General features: G+C 38.1%; 2 protein-coding genes across 25 annotated transcripts in view; one reads left to right on the plus strand and one right to left on the minus strand.

The window, feature by feature from the left end:
• afdna (afadin, adherens junction formation factor a) overlaps window positions 1–16,860 on the plus strand; it is a 143,690-nt gene extending 126,830 nt beyond the window's left edge. For 7 of the 24 annotated variants that reach the window (XM_055186681.2, XM_055186684.2, XM_055186687.2 and 4 more), the window contains 5 exons: window positions 2,150–2,185; window positions 4,702–4,836; window positions 8,549–9,080; window positions 14,144–14,225; window positions 16,698–16,860. In XM_055186681.2, the coding sequence (XP_055042656.1) occupies window positions 2,150–2,185; window positions 4,702–4,836; window positions 8,549–9,080; window positions 14,144–14,225; window positions 16,698–16,854 (942 nt within the window). In that variant the 3' untranslated portion in view covers window positions 16,855–16,860. The remainder of the gene's footprint in view (window positions 1–2,149; window positions 2,186–4,701; window positions 4,837–8,548; window positions 9,081–14,143; window positions 14,226–16,697) is intronic. The other 17 variants (XM_073856342.1, XM_055186694.2, XM_073856343.1 and 14 more) reach the window with 11 other exon arrangements.
• A 1,108-nt stretch (window positions 16,861–17,968) lies between these two features.
• dusp23a (dual specificity phosphatase 23a) lies at window positions 17,969–23,019 on the minus strand. The gene is made up of 3 exons (XM_055186706.2): window positions 22,888–23,019; window positions 22,503–22,778; window positions 17,969–20,920 (listed from the first exon to the last, which is right to left on the minus strand). The coding sequence occupies exons 2-3, from the start codon at window positions 22,770–22,772 to the stop codon at window positions 20,684–20,686; spliced, it is 507 nt and encodes a 168-aa protein (XP_055042681.2). The 5' UTR covers window positions 22,773–22,778; window positions 22,888–23,019; the 3' UTR covers window positions 17,969–20,683.
• Between the last annotated feature and the right edge of the window lie 3,080 nt (window positions 23,020–26,099).

Below are 26,099 nucleotides of genomic sequence, written 5' to 3' on the forward strand. Positions count from 1 at the left end.
ATTTTTAGGATGATCTCTTAAAAAAAATGCAAAATAATATACAAAACTATATTATTAGTGGTGTATAAAGACCTTTTATAATGAACCATTATGTTTTTATAACCTTAGAATGAGACGTTTTTATCTACATACACCGAGGGTCCCCTTTCACGGAGGTCGCCATTTTGTGCCATCATGTTTCTACAGAAGCCCTTAACGGACAAACTTTTTTACTAAGTTGCCTCCGACAATGAAATGTTTGTCCGGTGGTGGTTATCGTAGCTTCTTTATGCGTTTTAATAGCGAGGGTTGGACAGTGAGCTGACCAGATGGTTGCAATTTGCAACTTCACCACTAGGTGCCACTAAAATTTACACACTGCACGTTTAAAGGAATAGTTCACTCAAAAATGAAAATATCATCCTCATGTTGTTCTAGATCGGTATGGGTTTCTTTTTTCTGATGAATACGGGGGAAGATATTTTGGTGAATGATGGCGGGCACGCGGCTGATGGTGGCCATTGACTTCCATAGTAGGAAAACAAATATTATGGAATTCAATAGGGGTGCTTACCATCATTTATTAAAATATTTTCTTCATCATTTATCACAATACTTTCATAATATTTGTTTTCCTACTATGGAAGTCAATGGTTATAATCAGCTGTGTGCTTACCATCATTTATCAAAATTTCTTCTTTTGTGTTCATCAGTAATAAGAAATTAATTCAGGTTTAGACAACGTGAGGATGAGAAAATGATGACAGAATTTAAATTGTTGGGTGAACTATCCCTTTAATACGATTTTTTATTAAAATGTAATAATTATTGTCTTCGCCTCTGAAACAACTTTTCTTTTCGGCTGATGTCACGGAGGCCATGTGTCAAATAGATATAGATTTATAGTTTCATGTGGAGTTTAAGTGCCATAGGCAGCTTGTTGGATTATATTTTGTAACTTTATCCCGCACTCGGTTTAAGATTAGTATAGTTAAGTTAACAAGGAAAAGTTTGAGTCCAGAAAGTAAGAATAGGAAATTCTATCCTTGTTGTGTAGTCGAGGTCAGTTGTTGTTAGTAAACGTTGCATTTAACGTTGCAGTGAGAAATACTGGTGGTGGATTTGTGACTTTCTGAGCTAATGACTAACCTGAAATTCCCTACATTAGTCTCGCCGTTATAATGAATGTTTTTCCATATGCTCCTGCAACATGCCTATGCCATTGCTTTTCCATGCCGCACTGCTGACGCCGCATTCGCTGCGCTGACGGAGCGGAGGAACGGGGCTTTCTGATGCCAAGCACTGGACCTACCTCCAATGCTTGAACCAGCATCAACCTGCCCGGTCCGGATCAATGCATCTCTCCTGAGCTCATCTCTCATTATAATTTAATATTCATTAACTTAAATCCTCTAAAATCAGCACAGAGCCATTTCTGACCTATAACCAACCAATCATTTGATCAAACGATGAATCATACCAACATGATTTCTAACAAAACAATCATTTATTATCAAGCACATGAAGCCAGAGATGATTCACGGTGGAGAATCAGGACGATTGATTCTGTTAGCAACTAGGACTGGGCGATATAGTGATTTCGAATACATCATAAATGTTGGATATATCACCCAGTCCTACATATATAAGATCATTGCTTGAACATTTTGAGTTCAACCTCTAGACTTCTGTTTGGGCCGGTGTGTGTGGCGTTTTTACACATGGCTTGTTAAATCAACATCAAACCTCTACACACACCAGCCCCTCAAGTCTACTAACGTTTGCCATAACCGATGTCACAGCGCCGACATAACGTCCACCCGAGGGTCTGCCGTGTCGAGAGCGATGATATTCCGGCATCTCCTTTGAGGAGTCGGCAGGTCGAGCCGTCTAAGGGAAGGTCAAAGCCTGTGTGTGGTTGAAGGAAATTTTTTATCTGGAGGATTTCTTCACTAGTTCGAGTGTTTGAAAGGGAAAGTGGGCGCTAGTCGGATCAATGTTGCCTTGGAATGTTTCTGGCAGGACGTCGCCGCGTCCCAGCCCACAGCGCCAGTGCTTTTTTGTTTTTTATCTTTTTAATACCCCTTCTTTATTTCTTACTTGATTTAATCTATCTCTCTCACCCACCCACCCACTTGGTTGCTCTTTACGGTTTGTTTGTCTCCTGCAGCAGACTGCTGTACCAGCAATCTCTGTTCTAGACTTGGTATGTTCTTTACGCTCTTTAATTCTCTTCCTGTTTCGGCTCCACCTGTGTCTCCTCTTGTTCACTACTTACCCCCTTCATTCGGCTGTGGCGTGCTCCATGTTATTTAGAGAGATGTGCCACTCTTCAAGCAGGGATGCCATCATGGGGAATCCATCTTTGGGATGTTCATTGTTTAAGTATTTGTGCTTCACTTAAAAACTGCTGCTTTGGAACAATGTCTACAAAATCAGGCTAATTTAGGGAACATTTGATTAAGTAATCTTTAAGACTGAAGTATACGGGTGATTATATAATTGCAGGTACAATTAGTGTCTTAAGTATTTTTATTTGTAACTTAGGCAGGATTTACACTGCAAATCTTGATGACCACCCAGGTACATCATCTTTTAAAAGCGACTTGTATCTGATATTAGCATTTACACTTTGCAAAACAATTCAAGGTAGACATACTAACTCGAAGCAGCTTAAACCACAGAGGAAGTAAAATGCTGTGATATGCAATGGACACAGACAAAATGATTATACAAGATTATAGAGCTTTATTTCTGTAACAAGACATAAAACTCCATTAAGCAGAGTTGTCGTCCTCCATTGCGCTGCTAAGAAGTGCATTGTGAATCACGGTTGGCGTCCACCCGAGTTGACGTCATTCGGACAAGAGGATTTTCAGCTGTATAAGACACTTTTTAAAGAAATGACCAGATTATTAAAATACTTAGAAATATATAGAAATATTGAAAAAGCAGAAAAAATTATGACTTTGGACACCAAATGTACCTGCAATTATATAATCGCCATATCATTTCTGGGACACTATAGTCATTAAACAAATTTGAAAAGAAAATTATTGTATTCAACAAGTATTTTAACATTTAAAACATTTAAACTTTAGCTTTAAAGCCTAGTGCACACTACAATCCTATTGTTTATTTGTTTTTTATGTTTGCAACTATTCTGTTTAATTTTTTTTTTAGAAAACTTGACTCTTTTGTGACACTATCACATGTTTTCTAACAAAGAGAGACCACAACAGAGCAACCAATCAAACTGTTACTGCATTTCCATTAAGGATTTCCACAAAAACTTTTGTCTAAACATCAACAAAAAACTCTCTGATGTTATGTGATTAAAACGCATTGATAAGTTATTACAAAACTATGGTGTGTTCGACATTTAAGTATACAAGTTTAGTCGTGATGAATGCAGTGAAATGACACGGGGAATAAGTATTGAACCCACTTTATTTAATACTTAGTAGAAAAGCTTTTGGTGGTGATTACAGCTTCTAGATGCCTCAGATAGGGGGCAGGGTTTCTCTCTTCATACAGACAGATTTCGGGTGATCATCTGGCTTTCTATGCCATTTTCCACCTTTTTTGCATACTTATTCTGTGTGTCATTTCACTTTATTTATTATGACTCAACTTGTATACTTAAATGTTCTGATTTCAAGATCTGGTGGAAATTTTGTGTCAATAGCCCACTTAGAAATCCTCTTACTGTTAAAAATGCTGATGTGTCAAATACTTATTTTCCCTGCTGTATACCCGTGCAACTTAAGACTGCAACATGCAACTGGCTTTGTGGTCCAGGGTCATATATAAGATGAGAAGAATGTAGACGAAGATGATATATGCATCACCTTTTAATGCGTGTAAGGCAATAGTAGTGTGCACTTATGCTTTGCAATGAAAAATAAACATGGTAGAAACCAACCAAATAAATAAAAACTTGTTTAGGTTCAGAGACTAATAAAGCTCTGCTGGTTTCCGCAGGCGTTGTTTCAGTGCAGTTTGACATTTGATGAACAGGCAGGCGCATGCGTTTTACCCGCCTGTCTCTCTGGCCCAAAGCTTGTCTGCATGCGGGTCTCGTATACGTGCCGTGATCATCATTCCTGTCTCTCCGCTTCATTCATCACTGCTCTGCGTTTCCTTCATGGTTTTCTCTGCTGGGTGTTTTGGGGTTTTCTCTTTCCTGTCAGATTACCGGTCATGTTTCTTCCATTGTATTTCCAGTAAGAGGGAAAAGATGTTTTGTGTGTTTTCTAAGCGTTTGAAATGTGTTGTGTATAAAACGTGAGGTGTTTGGATTACGTATTCTGTAGACGTAAGGAAACGCTGCAGTTGTCAGTAAGTTTTGCATGCGACTGTATTTGTGCATGTCGTTGTGTTTCCTGCGTACTGTGCAGGGGTCGAGTCTGCTCACAATATTATCAAAGATTATTTGTTTAAATACTGTTATCTATACAAAAGTATTTTGAGCTTTTTTAAAGAGTTAAGTTTATAAGTGGGCTTTATTAGTGTTAAATCTTTTAATCCTTAAAAAATAAAGTGTACTATTAAGTTCAGACTTTAACCATATATCATCAAGTTTATACATATTTATCTACATTCCTTTTAATGTTTCATTTACATTGATACTAAATTTTATATTAAAATTGAAGCGTTGAGAATGCATCTCTTTTATCACCTCCAATGTTTTAAACTCGTATGTATCATTCACCTGCTCAGCTACAGGATGAGGAGCGTAGACGAAAACAACAGCTGGAGGAGATCCGCAGACGCGAGGCGGAAGAACGAGCCAAACAGGAGGAAGAAAGACGCTGGCGAGAGGAAGAGAGAGCCAGACGAGAAGTCGATGAGAAGGTACTGTGATCGAAACAGACCAACGACAACTAGAAACTTTTTATATGTAGTTGCATGCATATGTAAAGAAGTTTTGATGATAATTTGCTTTAATATATAAATGTAATTGTTCAGTAGATAATTGCAGTCACATATGGAAAGCAGATTATTACTGTATTGAAGTTTTCTCTTTTAAGCAGGCTCTGGAAACTCAAGTCATGACATTAGCAGATTCGCTTAATGAAGGAGTTTGATTAGCTGATATAATTAAAGTTTAGCTTCAAGAACTCTCAGTGATCTCAGTTTTATTTGAGGGAAGAATCTTTGAAGTTTTATGTATACATGATGTGGTCAGCTTTGGGTTTCGCTATTGCTGAGCTTTTTAAGTATTCTTCTGTTTTTCGATGTGGACTGGTCCTCACGATCTTTGTAAGTGGATGTGATTAGAAAGAGCAGCTGATGTTTAACACGTCAGGCTGTACAAAATCACAAGCACTTTAAAATGTTGATCTACAGTATATATACAGAGTATATTCTTAAAGGATTAGTCCATTTTCTTAAAAAAAACCCAGATGATTTGCTCACCATCATGTCGTCCGGGATGTGGATGTCTTCCTTTGTTCAGTCGAGAGGTAATTATGTTTTTTGAGGAAAAGATTCCCGGATTTTTCTAGTTTTGATGGACTTTGATGGACCCCAGCGCTTGACAGCCTTGATGCAGTTTAGAATTGCAGTTTCAGTGGACTCCAAACGATCCCAAACAAGGCATAAAGGGCTGGTTATACTCGCGCTTTGGTCCGCAACGCAAGCCTCCGCGGATCGCGCGCGCGTCTCACCAAACGGACGAGGCGTTTATAGTTAACGCGCTCGCCGTTGCACTATTTTTTTAACCACCAGGCAGCGACGCGAGCAATAAAGTCAAAAACAAACACAAAGAAGAGGATAGAAGAAGTCGTCCGCTGTAACAACACTACTGCTTTTAACATTAGAGTTTGATATATATAAATATGAGAACATGAATAAAACAACAATCTTTTAAATATGTCTTTATTAAACATTATCATTTCATTAACGTTTTTACTAAACAAACAGTACAGACATCTTAAGGTTTATATTTTATTCCTCATCCAGTGGTTCATTCAATACAAATATAAGCCAAACATTCTGATTCATGTAAAATAATTCGTGTTTTAAACTGCAAAGTTTCCATACTTTATTTCCAGAGTGTCCGATAAATATATACATTGTTTTGCTTGGATTTATCAAAGAGATACGTCACAGGCTTGCCTGCTCGGACAGAATCGCCTCGAGTTCGGTCATTTTCGGATGCGGAGCCGCGCGGAAAGTTAAAAAAAATGCAGTGCACAGCGCCACGCGAAATGGGGTCTCGCGCACCCAACGCGCGCGACCGCCCACTCCGCGTTGACGTCATTTTTGCCGCGCGCACCAACGCGCTCTTGCGGACGCGGCGACTATAAACTAGCTTTAAGGGTCTTGTCTAGCGAAAGAAAAAAATTGATTTTTGGACCACAACTTCTCGTCTTCCTCCGGTCGTGTGGCGCGCCAGCGCAACCTCACGTAATACGTCATCAAGAGGTCACGGATGATGTATGCAAAACTACGCCCCAGTGTTTACAAGTGTGGAGAAAGAGGACCGTTCCGACGTTGTTGTATGTCGAATGATATTAATTAATGTCTTTGTGTCAGTTTATTGTTTGAAATGGTCCGCAATTGTGCGTTTCATATATGTAACGATACGTGACTTTTCCACGGCATTAGCAATTGCGTGTGGTCGCGCTGGCTCGTCACACGGCCGGAGGAGGAGGAGAAGTTGTGGTTTAAAAGTGCATATTTTTTATTTTTCTTGCCAAAAAAGAACAATTGTTTCGTTAGATAATACACTTGTGCCTCGTTTGGGATCGTTTGGAGTCCTTTATAGCTGCAGTTTTGGACTGCATTGGGGCTGTTGGGTGTTGGGGTCCATTGGGGTCCATTAAAATGAGAGAGGTCCTTGAATGTTTTCCTCGAGAAGCATGGTTTCTTCTCGACTGAACGGGGAAGGGCATCAGCATTTTGGATGACATTGTGGTGAGTAAATTATCAGAATTTTTTTTTTTTAGAAAATTGACTAATCCTTTAATAATCAGGTGCTTTAAAGGTTCTTCATAGCAGTGCCATAGAGGAACCATTTTTGGTTCCTCAAAGAACTGTTTCTTCATGTTAAAGGTTCTTAATGGAACCATTTAGTTCTTCTATGGCACTGTGAAGCACATTTGTGACCCTGGACCACAAAACCAGAGTTGCACCACGGGTATATTTGTAGCAATGGCCGACAATACATTGTATTGGTCAAAATGATTGATTTATGCCAAAAATCATTTGGATATTAAGTAAAGATCGTGTTTCATAAAGATATTTTGTACATTTACTACTGTAAATATATATATAAGTATTTATCATTAGTAATGTGTTGCTAAGGTCTTCATTTTGACAACTCTAAAGCCGATTTTCTCAATATTTTAAAAATTTTGCACCCTCAGATTCCAGATTTTTAAACAGTTGTATTTCGGCCAAATATTGGCCTAAATTTAAAAAAATTACCCTTATTGACTGGTTTTGTGGTCCAGGGTCACATTTATTTTTAAAAGTGTAAGCATTATATATTATTATATTAAACTTGACTATAAATATAGCCATAAATGACATTAAATCTGTAACAAACAGACATAATGTAAATGCATTTAATCCCCATCTGGGATTTCTCTGAGCTATGTGTTTTGTTTAACGCTCATGTGTTGCATTTTCCACAATTGTGAAATGCCTCAGCGGGTCGTCAACTTACCAGTGGTCTGAATCTACATTCTCCATGTGACCAAATTATTGTCCCACTGTGTGACCATTCAATTTTATTTGTGTGTCTGTCTGTACCCGTGCGTCATTTTCAGACCACTGGTAATTTTAGCGCCCGGCTGCGATGTCCAACTGCATGTCTTCACAACATCCCCTCTCCTGTGTTTGTATCCCCACCTCTATAAAGAACTGCATGAGATCACGTCAGATTTTTACACACCACCCAGCGTTTTGTTGGAAGGCCATTGCCATTCCATACGACATTGCTTGGAAGTGCTGTTGGAAATGGGCCCGCCTCGGTTTGGCGGAGGCCGTCACAGATTGAACTCGCTCATCTGTGTTTGCCTCCACATGCTGTCTCATATGGGACATTTCCACTGCACGCTTACCCACGGGTTCGATGCGTAGAGACCAGAGCAGTCAGCCTCCGGGTGTTGCTTCCAGAACTAAACCACCGAAATGCCAGCCAAGACCTTAAATATGGGAACTTGTAGCAGTATGATGTATTCCGGTCCTTTTATTCCAGTGTCTGCGTCGCCCCCTGGTGTACACTAAAGGAAATGCAACAAAATATTAAACACTGTAGACCTGCTGGCTTACTTTATCATTGAAAAACGTTAACAGTGATGCCATAGAAGAACCATTTTTTGGATTTTATGGAGCCATACATCCAAAAATGGTTCTTTTGTGGCATCCCTTAATTTTAAAATGTTAGCTCATTCAGAAGCATGTTGTGTTACTTTGAATATCACATCAGCTTCCTCCCAAATTCAGGGTAAACATACATTGGTTCACTACATTGGTTTGACCCAGGCCTTTCAAGGACAGCATTATAGATTAGCAAAGGCAGCTCTAACCAGCTCTTCCCATGTTCCCCCCTTAGAGGAGACAGGAGGAGGAATACTACACCCGCCTGGAGGCGGAGCGGCGCCGGCAACACGACGAAGCCGAGCGCAAGCTGTTGACGCCAGACGACCCTGGTCTGTACAGACCCCCCCTCCCTCGGGACTACCAGCCCCCTTCACCCGCAGCTGCCCCCGCCACTAACAACAGCAACAGCGCCCCCCCACCCCCTCCCCAGAGAAACACCTCCTACCTCAAAACCCAGGTCGCCTCCCCCGACACCATATACACTGCCAAGTTTGTCTCGTACAACGATGACGAGGACGAGGAGGATGACCCAGGCCTAGCAGGTCAGGTTAAGCTCTCCGCTACCCGGAAGTCCTACGGTGATCTTCCACCGGCCCAAAAGCCCCAGCCGCCGCCCACCGCACGCAAGCCCCGCCCTGTCTCGGACGGCATCTTTCTGTCCAACTCATTCCAGCTGCCCGCTTCGGCCAATGCCAACAGTACCGTTTCAAAGACAGGGCAGCCCCCTCCCCCTCCCACCAAACCTGGCTTCATCCAATCGAAAGGTAGAGACGCCGCGGAAAGAGGGAGGGCCTCGATTCGGCCCACCTCTCTTCCATTGGTTCATTCGTTATTTTTTGTGTTTGTTCATGTATGTTTTCCAACGAAGAAATCCATCTTCGTTTTTCCGTATTTCCTCTACCTTTCTATCTGTAATCAGTTACGTAGTACCATAGCCAATCAATTCCTGTTCCTATCTCATTTTAAGTAGCAAATTTAATTTTTTGATAATTTGGTTTTGTTTTCGATCACCTTGTTTTTCCCCCCGATTCCTCTTCCTCGAATCATCCTAGCGCCATAGAGGCAATCGGTAGACTCCGTGATTCACCGTGTGGTCCAAAATCAGTCCGAGTACTGTTGGTGTTGCCGGCCGTTTCATGTGTGTGTGATTTGCTTTGGGGTAGGCCCGGGCCTCAGCAGCTCGACGCCTGGTCGTCCATTACTGGCTCAGGGAACGAGACACTGGCTTCTTGTCACATGCAGTGGTGGGCTGAACCCCGCACCTCTCCTCAGTCCTGTTTACACTTGGCAAAGGGGACGAGATCTGTCGGATGAGGCACTTTCTTTTGTGCTTGACTGTTTAAAGTGTGGTTTTGCACAGGAAACGCAATCTCGGTTTTAATATTGTGTTTAGCGCCCTCTATTGTTCATTTATATATGTGTCAATGCATTTAATTCAGCCTAGTTATTCAGTTTAAGCAATTTGGACACCAAACGTCCATTCAATTAAATAATTATGTGTATATTTTAACATCATATAATATAACATTACTTATCATTTTTTTACTTTTTTATGTACTGTTCACACAAAGTACTACATGTATTCAGGGTAGTTTTCCGAAACTTTTAAACAGTCATGCACAAAAAAGCAATTCAACCCAGTTTCACTAAGATGCCCAGTGTACCTTGCATGTAACCTGCACCAAGCTTGCCCCACTTAATGCCATCGCGGCCTGTTGTGATTACAATTGCATTTGCGCTTTTTGAAAACCTAATGACTAACTTTGCATTAATCGACGTGAAAGGCTATCCAGCACGGCATTCCTCCGGCTCTGACTGACTGAAACGCTTCAAGTCTTGAATCTGCTGCTTAAATTCGCTGCTGCTTTGCTGCTGTACTCATCTCAAATCCAACATAATCATGTCTGCAACACTGCTGAAGCCCCTCATGAACCCAGAAATCTGTCCAATCAAACAGCCTTTCAGCAAAACACTAGTGATATTGTGACAGCACTGTATACATACTTTTGATTATTTTCTTTATTTTAGGTCCTGTTCCTAAACCTAATGAGCTGCCTACCTAACCAACATTTTAAGGCGTCATAGACAAACTCCTAATGTCTGTAAGGGTCTTAAAGGAAAACATCACCGTTTTTGAATATTTTACTATGTCCTTGCCTCAACTTGGATGAATGGATACATACCTATTTTTTTTCAATGCGTGCACTTAATCTTTGTGCGGCGCGTCGTGAATGTGTTGGCATTTGGCCTAGCCCCATTCATTCCTTAGGATCCAAACAGGGATGAATTTAGAAACCACCAAACACTTCCATGTTTTCCCTATTTAAAGACTGTTAGATGAGTAGTTACAAGAGTAAGAATGGTGGCACAAAATAAAACTTTTGTTTGGGGCCATAAGAATGGACGGGGCTGGGCTGGATGCTGGCACATTCAAGAAGCGCTGCACATAGAAAAAAGATAGGTATGCAGTGTTTCCTCTAGGATTTTTTCCAGCTGTGGCGGCAGGGGGCGCCCATGATGATTATTAATGTACATTATTTTTTTTATGTAGAATATAGGCTACAGTAAACTAACATGTTTTTTTTTTTATCATTTTCATGCTGTCATTTAATTTTCCTTATATTTATATCATATTGCTTTTGTATGTTTGATCTAAACCATATTTTCTTAAAAATACGTTATATAGCTAGTTGGGATATTTCATTGTAGTTTTAATGTAGTGTGCATGCAAGTTCGTGCTCGTGTTTAGCATTACAGTTCCCTGTTGCAAAGTCACGCACAGTCCTGTTTGATAATCCGCACCGCTGTGATTGACCGAACACCCGACCAGTTATCCGACATCATCAGCAGCAATTTTATTCCACACCCGACCCGGTCTCACGCAAATCGCGCAGTTGAATAGAAACCTTTAACGGTCTTCAGACAGATCTTAAACACAAAGCACGGGGCCATTTTAAACGAGTCGAATTTTGGTCTTGGATGTTAGACCCGCATTTTACTCTTGTCTATTGAGTCCCGACCTGCATCTACAACGCAAATGACACGTGAATAGCCTATTATTACACCCGTTACATCCAATATTATGCGGTTCACCCGCAGGTACCCCGACCCTGCTGTTTCGTCTGAAAACAGATAAAACAGTCTCACAGTCTGCCTCAAGTTTTATTACCAACGTTCTTCTCTTCCCACGGGAATAATGTAAGTTTCCTTACAAACAGATTCGACTATTAATGTCTTTCAGTCGCATATGAGCAGTATTCAGTATTTAGATTTTTGTTTTTGGACAAATATCTTATCATTTAATGTGTAACCTAATGTGAGTGTCGAAGAACGGAAGATTGACAGCTGAGCGGTCAGCAGCGCGCTGCGCTTGTAGTCTATATTCTGAATAACTAATGACCTGATAAGTTGATTATATGAGTACAGTGATTACAAATGAATGTCCAAAAAACTCCTAATATGTTAAATCGAAAGTTTAATCATGTCTTTTCTCGCAGCCCTGCGCTGCGTCCGTGTATATGCGCCGGTGAACATCATATGCGTGATTACCTTGCACCTTAAATTACCCTAAATTTATAGTCATAAAGATACAAGTAAAACAACATTCGAAACTTCAAATTATGTATTTTTATTTGTGTAAACTCACAATAAGGAGAAAAGCTTGTGCTTATTTAAAATCATTAAAAACATGACGTGCCTTCGATCTGCTGCTTTGGTTTTAGAGAGTCACAAAAAAGAACAAACTCAAATACTTTTTTATTCGTTTTGTCAATTTAATAATTATTTAAGTGTAGCATATTTCGTATAGGCTTATTTATTTTATTATTATTTCTCAAAACAGAGACGTAGCCTAATCATCCTCTGTTGATTTAAATTTATTTGTGCATGAAACTAAACCCAGGGAGGAAATTATGATATTTTAGGAGATTTATTTATAAACGAGTGAACGCGAATCCAGAAAATAATTTATTTCTAAGACAGCCAGTCTGGCAGGTCGGACATTTCGGTAGCTTTATTTTGCGAGCTGCGCCGTGGGTTTTGTCTAGAAGGGATACAGCAAATGCCGAAAAGATTTGGAGGTAGGATTATTAGGATGAAAACAGCGGCTCTAGTCTGGCTAAATAAGATACAAATACATCCTACAATCGTGTGAATTTTGTGTTTAGAGTTGGGTTTGGGTGAAGGATTAGGATAAAACAGTGCTCATCTGGCGAGATTTCGTTTGCTGTATCCCTTCTATCCACAACCGCAGGCGTGGCGGGGATGTTTTATGCGCGGCGGCCCGCCACGGTAGAATGTATATAGCGGAAACACTGGGTATGTATTGGTTTGTCTAGGTTGAGGTAAGAACATATTACAATTTTGAAAAACACTAACCCTAAAATATAGGCAACAACATTATCCTTTCTTCTAAGATGCCTTGTTTGGCCAAAATAAACAGCAATCCCATGATGCATTGCAATATGCTTAATAAAATTCAATACAGATGGTAGACAAACACAGATTATAAATATCACTTTTATAGCTACATATAGTAAAATTTTAACATCACACTTTCTTGAAGTTGTGTGGCATGCAGAGTTGCTGCCTATGTAGTGTACTCCGTGTAGGCAGCTCACTATGTTTCGCAACAGAGCCTCTGTGTTCACGCGGTAGTGATTTTATCCTTGGTTTCAGCTGTGTTGTAGGTCTCATTTATATCTTTTGTTTGTCTGCTGTCCGGTTTGTCTTTATATATATATATATGTTTGACATTATCATTTGCTTGGCCCCGCCCACCCTCCCCTGCTTTCTCTCACATCAGATTGTGTGGATTTCTTAGCATCCCTATGAATCCACCGCCCTCCCATTACCTTCTCTACTGCCAGGTCTCTGTGAGCAAAAAGTGCAAAATGTATTGCCAATGGCTATATAACAGAACGACTCTAACATGGTAGAAGAAAACTGATGAATTTGCATATTAGTTAAAGTCATCCTGTAATCAGTTTATCCCTTAAAACTCATCTATGATGAGCAAAATGACTAGGGCTGCAACTAACGATTATTTTTATAATCGATTAATCGAGCGATTATTTTCCGATTAATCGACTAATCATATAAATACATTTGTTCCTGCGATTACTCGACATGTTTATCTTCCACGATGCACTTTTTGCCCCTGCGGTACTTGGTCATCGCCAGTAGAGAAGGTTTTATTTGGTTCACATGTCAATGTGTTTGTCTCTCTCCCTCTGGTCCAAACTCATTCCATTCAAGCGATAAAACAATCAACATGCATTTGGATAACGGTTGTGCTCTTGCACCTCTCCTGGTTAGGAGCACAACCTTGATAACAAAACTGACGATCACAGGTTTAGTGTAGATGTCCCTCACATCCTGACAGACACACGGACAAGTGAGCCACGTAGGAGACGCCTGCGGTAGGTCAGAGGTGGGAGTCGGGGTTAAAGCCTGTTGAAGAGCTTTTAAGCGACCTCCACCTTCGACCTGTCATCCACAGACCATGTGCTTTCGAATGCTTTTTTACTAACTTAACAAGCTTTCTTCCTGCTCTTCAGCTTTTGGTCTGTGAAAGGGTTAAAATGCAAAAGTATTTGGGCAAAGGTTATGGTTGGAAACAAACTCTAATTTAAAATACATCACATTATGAACGTAAAATGTGATTCATGTTGCATCTTTTCTGATGTGTTTAAAGCGATTCCACCATTACAAGCCCAGAAGCTTTGCAGTTGAGATTTTTGTAACCTTCCTCTCGCTCTTGAAATGTTCAAGAATGTATTTTCTCCAGAAATGCTCATTGTTTTTACCATTTGACAACATTAAACAGGATTTAATTCATACACTGGAAACACAACAGGACTAGGATCGGGAGAGGTTTACAAGGATCCGCGAGAGAAGTGGACGAAAGGGTGAGAAGCACACTCATGCATCTGAAACATTTCTGAGAACCAGAACTGTTTTTGTATGATTACATTTAAAACAAAGTTGATGGTCTGTTTGGGTTGAATCATTTCTGTAAGCCTCTACAAACATAAATCATGAGTCGAGCTTAAAGCTTTGGGTGTGGTAAACACATAGTTTTCTACACATAGAAAACAAAAATCTTACTTGGTTTGTTTTCAGTTTTGCAGTCAACAATACATTGTATGGGTCAAAAACCATTAGGATATTAAAGATCGTGTTCCACCTTAAATATATATATTTTTAGGACTGTCAAAAGATTAATCACGATTAATATTTTTTTCTTACATTTATACGTGTGTGTGTGTGTGTGTGTGTGTATGTATGTATATATGTGTATGTATATATATATGCTTATATACTTGTATATACTTATATACTTATATATACTTATATACTTATATATACTTATATATAATAATTACACACTACACACACACATTTCATGAAAAAACAAACTTTTATCTTGAATGCGATTAATCACGATTAATCTTTTGATAGTCCTCATTTTTTTAATTATTGTTAGTAACATGAGTTTCTAAGGCGAATTTCTCAATATTTAGTTTTTCACCCTAAGATTCCAGATTTTCAAATAGTTTTGTCCCGGCCAAATATGACCGTTATGACTGAGGTCACAAATGAAAATGTTCCACACTGGGTTATTTTCAACCCAGCATTGGGACAAAAGGGACAAACCCAACTGTTGTGTTAAATTAACCCAGTAAATGTTTATATTTGATCCAACAATGGGTTAAAACAACCCAGCATAGGTTAAATTTGTCAGGTTGGGTTTTTCCTTTTTGACGCAACGCTGGTTTGAAAATAACCCAGCACAGCACAGAATACTGTGATACAGGCCATGAGCTTTAAAGGGGATGGGTGTTTCTCACGAAAACTTGGTTTTAAAAATGTCAAGCATGAAAATGTAAATTGCTTAAATTTACTTTTTTTCCCACCAGACATTGAAAAACAAAGTCTGGAGTAAATGGGAACATTAATTTAAAAACTTTTACTTATCATTTAACACTTTTTGTAACAATTTAAAAAATTAGTCCTAAAAAATCTCATTAACGCAACAGTCAGAAAACATCAACACTGACATATTTTCAAAATGACATGACAAACCTGAAAGAACATAATTTGGAGATTCTGCGCATGCATTTAAAATCAAAGTATTATGTTTCTATTAATTAAATTAACATTTAATAAGCATCTGTTGCGGTAATGATAATCAAAATGTCGTGTAAGCATTCTGACAAGACAATATTTCAAATTAACTGTAAAAAAATGATCTTACCTGGTAGCCATCTTGAAGTAACTGGTCCATGTGCTTGGTCACTCAAAATCAAACTTTATTAAAATTCTGTATGTGTGCTTAAACTGTTCTCACAAAGTGTTGCGGAGGGTGAGAACATCAGGCATGGACATCATTTTCCTAATTTTTCTTCATTATTATTATACATGAATATTCAGTAAATATTTTTTCTGTCATCTAAAGTAGTCTAGCAAAACATCCATTTATTTTTTTTCTTAATATTTTTGTGTTAATTTGATTAAATTACAACAGAACGCATGTTCAAACACAGCCGGACACATTGCGGTAATGAGAATTTCAGCAGAAAATGAGATAAAATTTACAATTATAAATTCTTATGTTGAAATCACACATTGTGCAAGGTATAACACAGTATTGTGTTAATTCTGATGCTTTTTAATGTTACTATATTACACATCTTTAAGCTAAAATCATTAGTGCCGTGGTGTTTCAATGGTTTCGTGAGAATCACCCGGATATATCATGAAAATTTGACTTTTTCCATGTTTAAGTGCTATAATTGGGTCCCCAGTGCTTCTATCAACTTTGAAAACATGAAAAAGGAAAACCCAGTAACCAACCCAGTATCTAACCACTGCACCACCATTTAGTGTAGTGAGGGGGAAAATAATTGACAGCACCATTGAGTTTCAATAAAAAACACCATTATGGTGATCAGTGTTTGCATTTCGTCAGCCCATTTGCATTTAAAGGAACACAACCAAAATCGGCACATTTTTGCCCATGCCTATAAAGTGGTAATGTTAACAGGCTATTATAAATTATTTATTGGGTATTAAAAAAGTCTCATGAAAATGAAAGTGTTTGGTGGCTTCTTAATTCATCCCTGTTTGGATCCTAAGGAATGAATGGGGCTAGGCTAAATGCTAACACATTCACGACGCGCTGTACAGAGATTAAGTGCAAGCATTGAATAAAGATATTCCCATTCACAAGAGCATTATGCAGTATGTTATGTATAGTGTATGGTATACCGTATGTACCCATGAGGGTGTGACCCAAAGCAACATATAATGCATTAAAGTGAATAAATGATCTGTTCTTCAAGTTTGAATTTTTAATGAAACATTGTGTCTTGTTGCAGAAGTCCCGATCAGGAAAATACAATAGGTGGAGCCCCAGAGAGTCTGACTTTTAAAGAACGGCAGAGACTCTTCTCCCAGGGAAAGGAAGTGTCGAACAAAGTGAAAGCTTCCCGGAAGCTCATGGAACTGGAGAACGAACTCAACATTAAACAGTAGCGAAGAGCCCGTGCAGGACTTGTTGCCAATATCTGATCCATTCCTGGAAAAATTCACATCCAGTTAGCGCTTCCCTCTCATTTTCAAACATTCGTTTTGGTTTTATTGAATAACTGGAAGGTTAAGTATCGTTTAGCTGCAATAAGAGACACTCTGTAAAATCCCTCGAAAAATATCAAAGATATATTATAATAAACACTGTAAATTGTTTTAATTATATTAATAAGAAAATTGAAATGACATGAAGGGGGTATATTTTTGTTTGTGAAAATGATGCATTCTCGGCTCATTTTATATTTTTTAAAATAGGCAGTGATGTGGGATATTTTATGGTGTTATTTTATGATCTTTCCATTTCGTTTATTCCTTTGGAAAGTGGCGATATAATAGGCCAATGGTAACATCTCTCGGGGGATTTTCTTGGTCCAGGTGTGTAATTGAACGGATGAACGGTGGTGTGTGAACGAAACACTTTTGTTTATCCTCCTGCGCTGTTTTTCCTTTTACTTGATGGCACCTTACCATCAAGCCCCATGTCTGCATTCAAATGTTTTTTGTTGCTTTTGTAGCACCATTGTGAATTTCAGTTTTTCTTTTGGAAATGTAGTCACCTTTCTGATCGCTTTACTGGGCCTCACCACAAGAGCACGAAAGCTTTTTTGTCAAATTTCCAAATCATTTTAGTTTTTGATTAAATTAAATCGATGGTAAAGTTTAATAGTAGTATACTGTTAAAGAGGGACGATTTAAATAAAGAGGTTTGTGGAGATAAGACGCAGGAGCCTATTGATCAGCAGGTATTTATTCGATCAATTTTTATTTATAAATCTGAACAGTCTGCCGTTTAAATTTGACCGTAACATGGCTTTGTTTTGACAGTACAGGCCAATATTCCTCTGTTGAATTGTGCATTAAATGGGCTCCCACAGCTTACAGTATTGCAGACCTTTATTTAAATTGAGGATCTGGTTGTGTCTCCTCTGTTTGAAACACTTGCATTTTTTCATTCATAGTCTAGATCTGTGTATATAATTTTCCAGAGAACACAGACTTTGTAAATTCGAGTGATGCATTTAAGGGTAATGTCAATATCCTTTCTTTTGCCACTTTGAAAGACATAAACTGACACATATACACGGTCGTGTTTTCATTTTAGGTTAAAGACGAATACATTTTAATGGTTGTTACATAGGCTTTTGTAAATCATAAATAAATACAGATTTTACAAAAAAATCAAAGACTTCGGTTTTTCTAACACCTTTATTTGGGAAACTTTTTGCTACAAGGAGCTTGCAGTTTGCTCAATTACAAATAAGGATGTACAATATGATAAAATTGAAAAATCTTTATAATCTCTAGTGTAAAGGGTGTGCGCTGAATAGTGTTTATTGCTATCAATACACTGCAAAACATGATTTTCAAGAAAAAAATTCTTAGTATTTTTGTCTTGTTTTCAGTAAAAAATATCTAAAATTCCTGCACAAAACGACCCAAGAAAACAAGTCTAGTTTTTAGACCAAAAACATCAAATTTAAGTGATTCTGTGCACAAAACAAGCAAAAAAACTGCCATTGGGGTAAGCAAGTTTTTCTTGAATTTTTCTTGGACTTGTTTAAGAAAAATGCAGATTATTTAGCTCGTTTTATGCACAAAATCACTTAAATTAGATATTTTGGTGTAAAAACTAGACTTATTTTCTTGGGTCGTTTTGTTCATCAAGAAAAAGCATCTTAATTTAAGAATTTTTTGATATTTCCACTGAAAACAAGACAAAAATATCAAGTAAGAAAGTCATTTTTTGCAGTGTAGTTTTATGGATACACAAAGTGGCAAGTACATTTTTGCTCAGTAATAGAGCATTGCATTAGCAGTGCGAAAGGTCATGGGTTCACACATACTGATTTAAAATGTATACCCTATGATGCATTGCAAGTCGCTTTGGATAAGTGTTGCCAAATGCATAAATGTAAACACTAATGCAATTTATAATTTTTACAAATATGAATTTAATCATGAATATTGCATTGTTTTAAGAGGTAAAATACTGTATGCTCCTTTATAGCTCAGTGGTAAAGCATTGCACAACAGGTCATGGGTTTGAATACAGGGAACACATATAAAAAAAAAGGATACCTTGTGATGCACTGTACAGTACTGTGCAAAAGTCTTAGGCCACCATCACCAGACTCGTTGTTTTAGAAGTTTTTATCTCATCGATATTTATTTATTTTTCAATCTATTTTATTAACATACAAACAGAAAATACAGGAAATATGTATAAAAAAATCAGGACTAAATGCACTAAAAAAAATGATTCAAGCCCTTCTTAGAAATGACACATTAAAATTGTGTTCAATTAATTGAAAATATCTCATTAAGAGCAATAAGTATATATTAAATTAGTCTAACACAAAATGAATATGTACTATAATTTATTGATTTCTTTTAATTGCGTTAACACAATTAGTTTGAGAGTGGGTTCTGGAAAAAGAATACCGTTTTTTTTTTATCTCAACCTAATTTTATCAAGTTCAGTCCACTTAATAATTTTATGTTGGGACAACATGAATGATTTTTGTTGCTATTACTAACTGGGCCGTGGATCTGTATTTCCCAGCATGCTTTGCATGCAACTGCTTTTGGAGAGTAATTTTTTTTAATTAAGTGTTATTTTATGCATTTTTAGGTAATGAGAAAGACTTAACAGTGTTTAATGTTTATGTTTTTGATAAGAAGTGTTTAAGCAGAATGAATTAAAAAGACTAATTTCTTTAAAATTAGAAATTAGGATTTAATTTTATTTATGTTTAAGAGATCCTGCAGTTTCCTGCTACTGCTCAAGTGGAAGGGGAGTTTACCCTTAAAACTTGACACATCAGTTTACATTTTTATACAGTTTTTAGTACTATATACACATTTCCTGGATGTATTCTATTAAAGTTGCAGTGTGTAATTAGAAGGATCTCTTGACAGAAATGCAAAATAATATACAAAACTATATTATCAGTGATGTATAAAGACCTTTTTATAATGATTCGTTATGTTTTTATTACCTTAGAATTAGGCGTTTTATCTACAAACACAGAGGGTCCCCTTACATGGAAGTCGCCATTTTGTGCCGCCATGTTTCTACAGAAGCCCTTAATGGACAAACTTTTTAACGAAGTTATCTCAGACGATGGCATGTTTGTTCGGTGGCAGCTACCGTAGCTTCTCTATGCATTTTAAAAGCAAGGGGTGGGCAGTGGACTGAGCCTTTGGTTTGCAATTCCCAACCTCACCACTAGATGCCGCTAAAATTTACACATTGCACCTTTAAAGAGACTGAGAAACAATTATATATGATCACAATAACATTGCAAAAACAACAAATCTAATTGTGGCATGGTGGCCTAAGACTTTTGCACAATACTGTAAGTCGCTTTAGATAAAAGCATCTGCCAAATGCATAAATATATAATGACCTTAAAACACAACCATACAGCGATATCATCTATAAATTACATTATTATACTTTTAAATAAATGAATAGACCCATCACATTAAATGCAAAATACTAGCACCAGTAATTATGTAAAGATTGTTTTGGTACTCAAGTTGTTTTGTTTTTTAAGTACAACTGACAAAGCAGAATCAACCCTTTTAAGTTTCCTAGGTGAACCGATTCATGTTTTGTGGATAAACAGACACACCCAGTCCATAGGCTATACATAAAGAGTTGTCAGGCTACACAATGCAGGTTTGTTATATAGATTATAGTTTTGTGTATTCTTAATAACTCATTGAGTGTGTGACTCACCACAGAGATTACTAACAACAGCAGACATGATTATATAGATTTAAATGTGGGTGGAGTGTTAATGTTGTTCACACAGAAACTATCTTGAATGTGTTGATGAAACTCTATCACTGCTTTCTCTTGCTCTTCTGTCTCAATCGACCCCGGTCGAAGTCGCCGGACTTCTTTGATGGCTTCCAGACCTGAAATGTTCCTGGTTTTCACAAGATAGCAGGCCAGCATGGTCCCAGTCCTGCCATGACCGTGCATACAGTGAACCGCAACACTCTGAGGAGAAGAACAAACCAAAACCAGGTTTAAAGGGGTAGTGCACCCAAAAAATGTATCTTCTCATCCTCTTGTTGTTTTCTATGTTGTTTTAAAACTGTATAAAGAAAATATTTTGATAAATGATGGTAAGCACACAGTTAATGGTACCCATTGAATTTCATTGTATTTGTTTTTCCTACTATGGAAGTCAATGGTTACCATCAGCTGTGTGCTTACCATCATTTATCAAAATATCTTCTTTTGTGTTCATCAGAAAAAAACGCATACATGTTTAAAACAACATGAGGATGAGAAAATGACAGAATTTTCATTTTTGGGTGAACTATCCCTTTAAGACAACTCATGAAAACAGATATTTTGGTGACACTATGAAATTTTTTGTTAATTGTTAATGTCCTCTAATATGTAAGGAATAATTGACGATGGGCCGTTGAATTATTTGGAATTAAACTATTTAATATAATTTGAATAAATATGCATTATTTTCAAATAATTTAACGGACCAGAGGACCTGGTCTTCATGAGAGTTGAGGTCAGGAGGTTGATCTCAGACCCAAATTTACAAAAACCCAACATTTCACCTCAGAAAACATTTTAATAACTATAGATTAGTTTTTGAATGATGCCGTTTTGGAGCTTAAAAAATGGGGCACCATTCAATGCCATTATATGTACGTGACAAACTCCGCTGCCGCGACTGTCAGTTTGGTTCCGCTCGACGCCACTTCGGATTTCCTCAGGCGATGTGCGGAGTTTAAAAATTCTTGAAATTTTAATATACATTTACTTTAATTGCTAAACAACAAGTGAACGAAATTTCAATTAATTTGAACAACGCGCACGGGAGTTTTACCACTCGCTAAATGGAAAACAATGGGACAAAATAAACTTAAGTGATGACTTTTGAGTTTCAAATAACCAGTATTTTGTTATTCTTGAACCCATAGACACTTGGTGTCATTTAAAAGGATTATCAAGCTCTTTCTATCTGCACAACTAGTTTTAGAATTTAACCATGTTGAAAATGTTACTCACATACCTACATTATAAAGCTGAAAAGAGCAAGAATATTATTTAATAACTTTCATAACATATATTCCTGGCTTTAGGGTGAGTAAAATATGGGCTAATTTTATTTTGGGGTGAACTTTCCCTTTAATAAAAGGTTATTACGTCAGTTTCCGAAATCGTTCACTCATTCCCCACACAGTGGACTCAAATGTCATTCTTTTGCAAGGAGGTTTCAGACATACTGCACCTTAAATGCTGTCATCATCAAGTACAGTCAAATTTGCCTTTCAACTAACTAGTTAACCATTTCTGTCAGTGCAAGGCAGGAGAAAAACATGTTCACAGTGTACATATCATTTCGCACACTTATTTTACACTGTAATATTGTATGGAGGTAGGCGGTTTCCTATGTAAGGCGGAAGTCACGAGATTTCAGCGGCACAATAATCGATTAAAATTTTTCCGCCTCGTTCCGTTCTCCAGACCAGTCGAACCAGAGTACAGATGACATTCAATCGGTAGTTTCCTTTATTCTTGTTATCTATGTTGTTAGAAAGTGAGTCCTAACCTGTCCTTTGCCATTGGCTTCCTCCACGATGCCTAGGAATCGCTGTATCTGGCTCGGAGTGGGTGGTGTGAAATCCACGATGTTGATGTGATGCAGGGTGATTCCGAGACAGGTGTCATAGTTCGGAGGTTTGGATTCGCACAAGCATACCAGGTGTGTGATGCCATTCTCCACCAGGTACTTATAATGACCCGGTTCTGAAGGCAGAGCCAGCGCGGCGAGTTTCTTTGGCTCGATCCAAGAGAAGTTTTTCGGCGTGAGTCCTGGCATGTCGTGCTGTATTTACAGAATGCTGAAAGTCACGAGCTGTGCTTAAATATATAGCGACTGTCCGGGAGAATGAAACGAGGCGTGTTGTGTGACTGTCAAGGTCTTACACAATTACCTGATGTATGTGAAGAAAATACCATGGTGAAGGCGTACAGTGGAAAATACACGATGCTGGTGTTGAAACATGAACCTTGGATTCCGCGGCTTACTACTATGTTTAGTTCTGGTGGGGGCGGGGTTAGTGCCAGTGCGTCATTAGGTAACGCCCTCCTTGTGCTTATCAACCAATCACACGCAGGGAGTCAGAATCCGGTGTTGTGTCGAACTCAGTTCCCCCTATGTTTCCCTTTAGTGTAGTGCTTTTATAGCGTTTTCATCACGTTACATTTAGAAAGATTAAAGATTTGAATTGGTTATACTAAAAAGGCATAATATCATGTATTTTATAATACAATTTATTAAATATTTCATACATTTGACAGTTTTCTATTAGGGCATTTCTTTTAAAATATAGCCTGTCTTTTTCTTTTTTTTTTTCCTTTACTGGTTGTTTTAAAAATGTAATGTTTGCATACATAATTAAATAAATATTATACATATAATATGATTCATACTGTTGTTCTGTTCTTTAGACAGACAACCGAACACGAGCTGCTGCTTCATCATAACTTTATTTAACTAACTCTCAATCATAAAACACACACACACACACGTGACTCTGGATGTCAATGTATCAGATGGCCACTAGATGTCCCCATAACATCATATATGTATAACATATACTATATGTTACATCCCTCTTCTTAAGTATATTCCTTTATACAGATGAATAGAACTTCTAAACACAACATTTGAGTTTCATTAACTAAATATTTTCAGCATATCTACAAAACGATTTAACACATGCAATTATACTCAGAAACTATTGCATTTCAACTTATTACACATCCAACAATGCACAAACATTGTATGAACTCTCAGTCTTTGTATTTCTCAGGTATTTTTACAATTCTACCAGACCTTGTACGATAAGCTTGCTCTTTCTCCACGCTTTCATTACCATTTCTTTTATCTGAAACGTCCATACTGTCAAGTGCATTGTTTTGTGAAGCATCAACTGACTGCTGACTATCAGTATCCATGTCAACGCTTTTCTCAAATGTTGAAGAGTCTGTTTCGTTTGTTTTTCTTAAATGTCTGCGATTTCGTCTGAACAGCTTTCCATCAGGAGTCTTTACTATAAAAGAACGTGGCTGTTCATGCTTGTCCAGAACAACGGCTGGCTTCCATGAATCCCCCTTTCGCATCCTTATTCCTTCTCCAGGTTGCAGATCAGGTAAGTATTTAGCCATCCTGTCATAATACTGCTTCTGTTTCTTCTGTCTCTGCTTTAGCTGCTCATGCACTTGCGACATTGTGTCTGTGGTAAGCAAAGCAGATGATGTTGGTAGCTTCGTCCTGAGACGTCTCCCCATCAGTAATTGTGCAGGTGATAATCCTATCCCTTCCATTGGCGTGTTACGGTACTCCAGCAGTGCTATGTATGGATCACATTGACTACTCTGTGCTTTCTTTAAGAGATTTTTCACAGTTTGCACTGCTCTCTCGGCTTGTCCATTAGACTGTGCATAACCAGGACTTGAAGTCACATGCTTGAATCCCCATTCCTCTGCAAAACTTGAAAATTCAGCACTTGCATACTGAGGTCCATTGTCAGATATTACTATATCTGCAATTCCATGCCTTGCGAAGATGGATTTCATTTCCCTGATGACTCCACAGCTTGTCGTGTCCAGTAGCAGTTTTACCTCAATGTACTTTGAAAAGTAGTCCACACATAACAGAAATGCTGAACCATTATGGTAAAAAATGTCTGTACCTATTTTTTCCCAAGGTCGTCCTGGTACTTCATGTTGATACAATGGCTCTTTTTGATTGTTGTTTCTGTTTTCATTGCAGGTAGCACATTTGGATACTGCATCCTTAATTTGTGTCGACATACCTGGCCAGTACAAAATGTCTCTGCCTCTTGCCTTACATTTGACAATCCCCAGGTGTGACTCGTGTATTTTGTTGATCATTTCCCGTCTTAGCTGGTTTGGAACAATGAGCTTATTTGCTTTGAATAACAGACCATCTTCATGACTGATTTCCTCTCGAAATGTCCAGTATGGCTGTATCGACCTTGGCATCATAGATCGCTTTTTCGCCCATCCATTCAGCACTGCATTTGTCAACATTTGCATCTCAGCATCCTCAGCTGTTGCTTTTTTGAAAGCATCCAGTTTCTGTTCTGTAATGGGAAGTTGTGACGTTATCCAGTTCACTTCTAGATCCTCTTCCAACAGATTTTCCTTCTGCTCACGCAGATATGCCCGACTTAGAGCATCTGCAATGTACAGCTCCTTACCAGGTTTGTACATCACCTTCAGATTGTATCTCTGTAGGCGTAGAAGCATTCTTTGTAATCTCATAGGAGCCTGATGCAGCGGCTTCTTAAATATACTCTCTAATGGCTTGTGATCACTTTCAATCGTGATTTCCTTTCCGTACACGTACTGGTGAAATTTCTCACAACCATAAACTATGGCTAACAACTCTTTTTCAATCTGTGCGTATCTACGCTGACAGTCGTTCAGAGCTCTCGAGCCATAAGCCACTGGCCTTCCTTCTTGAAGAATCACAGCTCCTATTCCTTCTGAACTGGAATCGACCGACAATGTGACTGGTTTGTTCACATCAAAGAATTTCAAAGTAGGACTTTGAGTAACCAAATATTTCAGTCTTTCAAAACTTTGTTGTTGAGCCTCCTCCCAGTGCCACTATGTCTCTTTCTCCAACAATTTCCTCAAAGGTGCACTTATGTCAGACATATTTGGAATGAACTTTGCCAGATATTGCAATACTCCAAGAAATCTTTGTAGTTCCTGCTTGCTTTTTGGTGGTGGAATTTCAGTCACTGCCCTCACCTTTTCATCATCAGGCTTAACTCCTTGAGCACTCAGAATGTGTCCTATGTATTTGATCTCCGTCATTCTTATTTTGCACTTATTTCTGTTGAGCTTCAAATTGTTTTTTCTTGCACATTCCAGCAGCTTTATTAGCCTGTCATCATGCTCTTGAATGGAGTCTCCCCACACCATCAAGTCATCAATGATATTTACCACACCTTCCCGTCCTTCTATCATTTGTGCTATGGACCTCTGAAAGACTTCTGACGCTGAGTATATACCGAAAGGTAACCTTAGAAAACGGTATCGTCCAATAGGTGTGTTCATTGTGCAAAGCTTTGAACTTTCATGATCCAGCTTTATCTGCCAAAACCCT

Source organism: Misgurnus anguillicaudatus, chromosome 18, assembly GCF_027580225.2.
Source record: "Misgurnus anguillicaudatus chromosome 18, ASM2758022v2, whole genome shotgun sequence".
NCBI classification, from domain to species: Eukaryota; Metazoa; Chordata; class Actinopteri; order Cypriniformes; family Cobitidae; genus Misgurnus; species Misgurnus anguillicaudatus.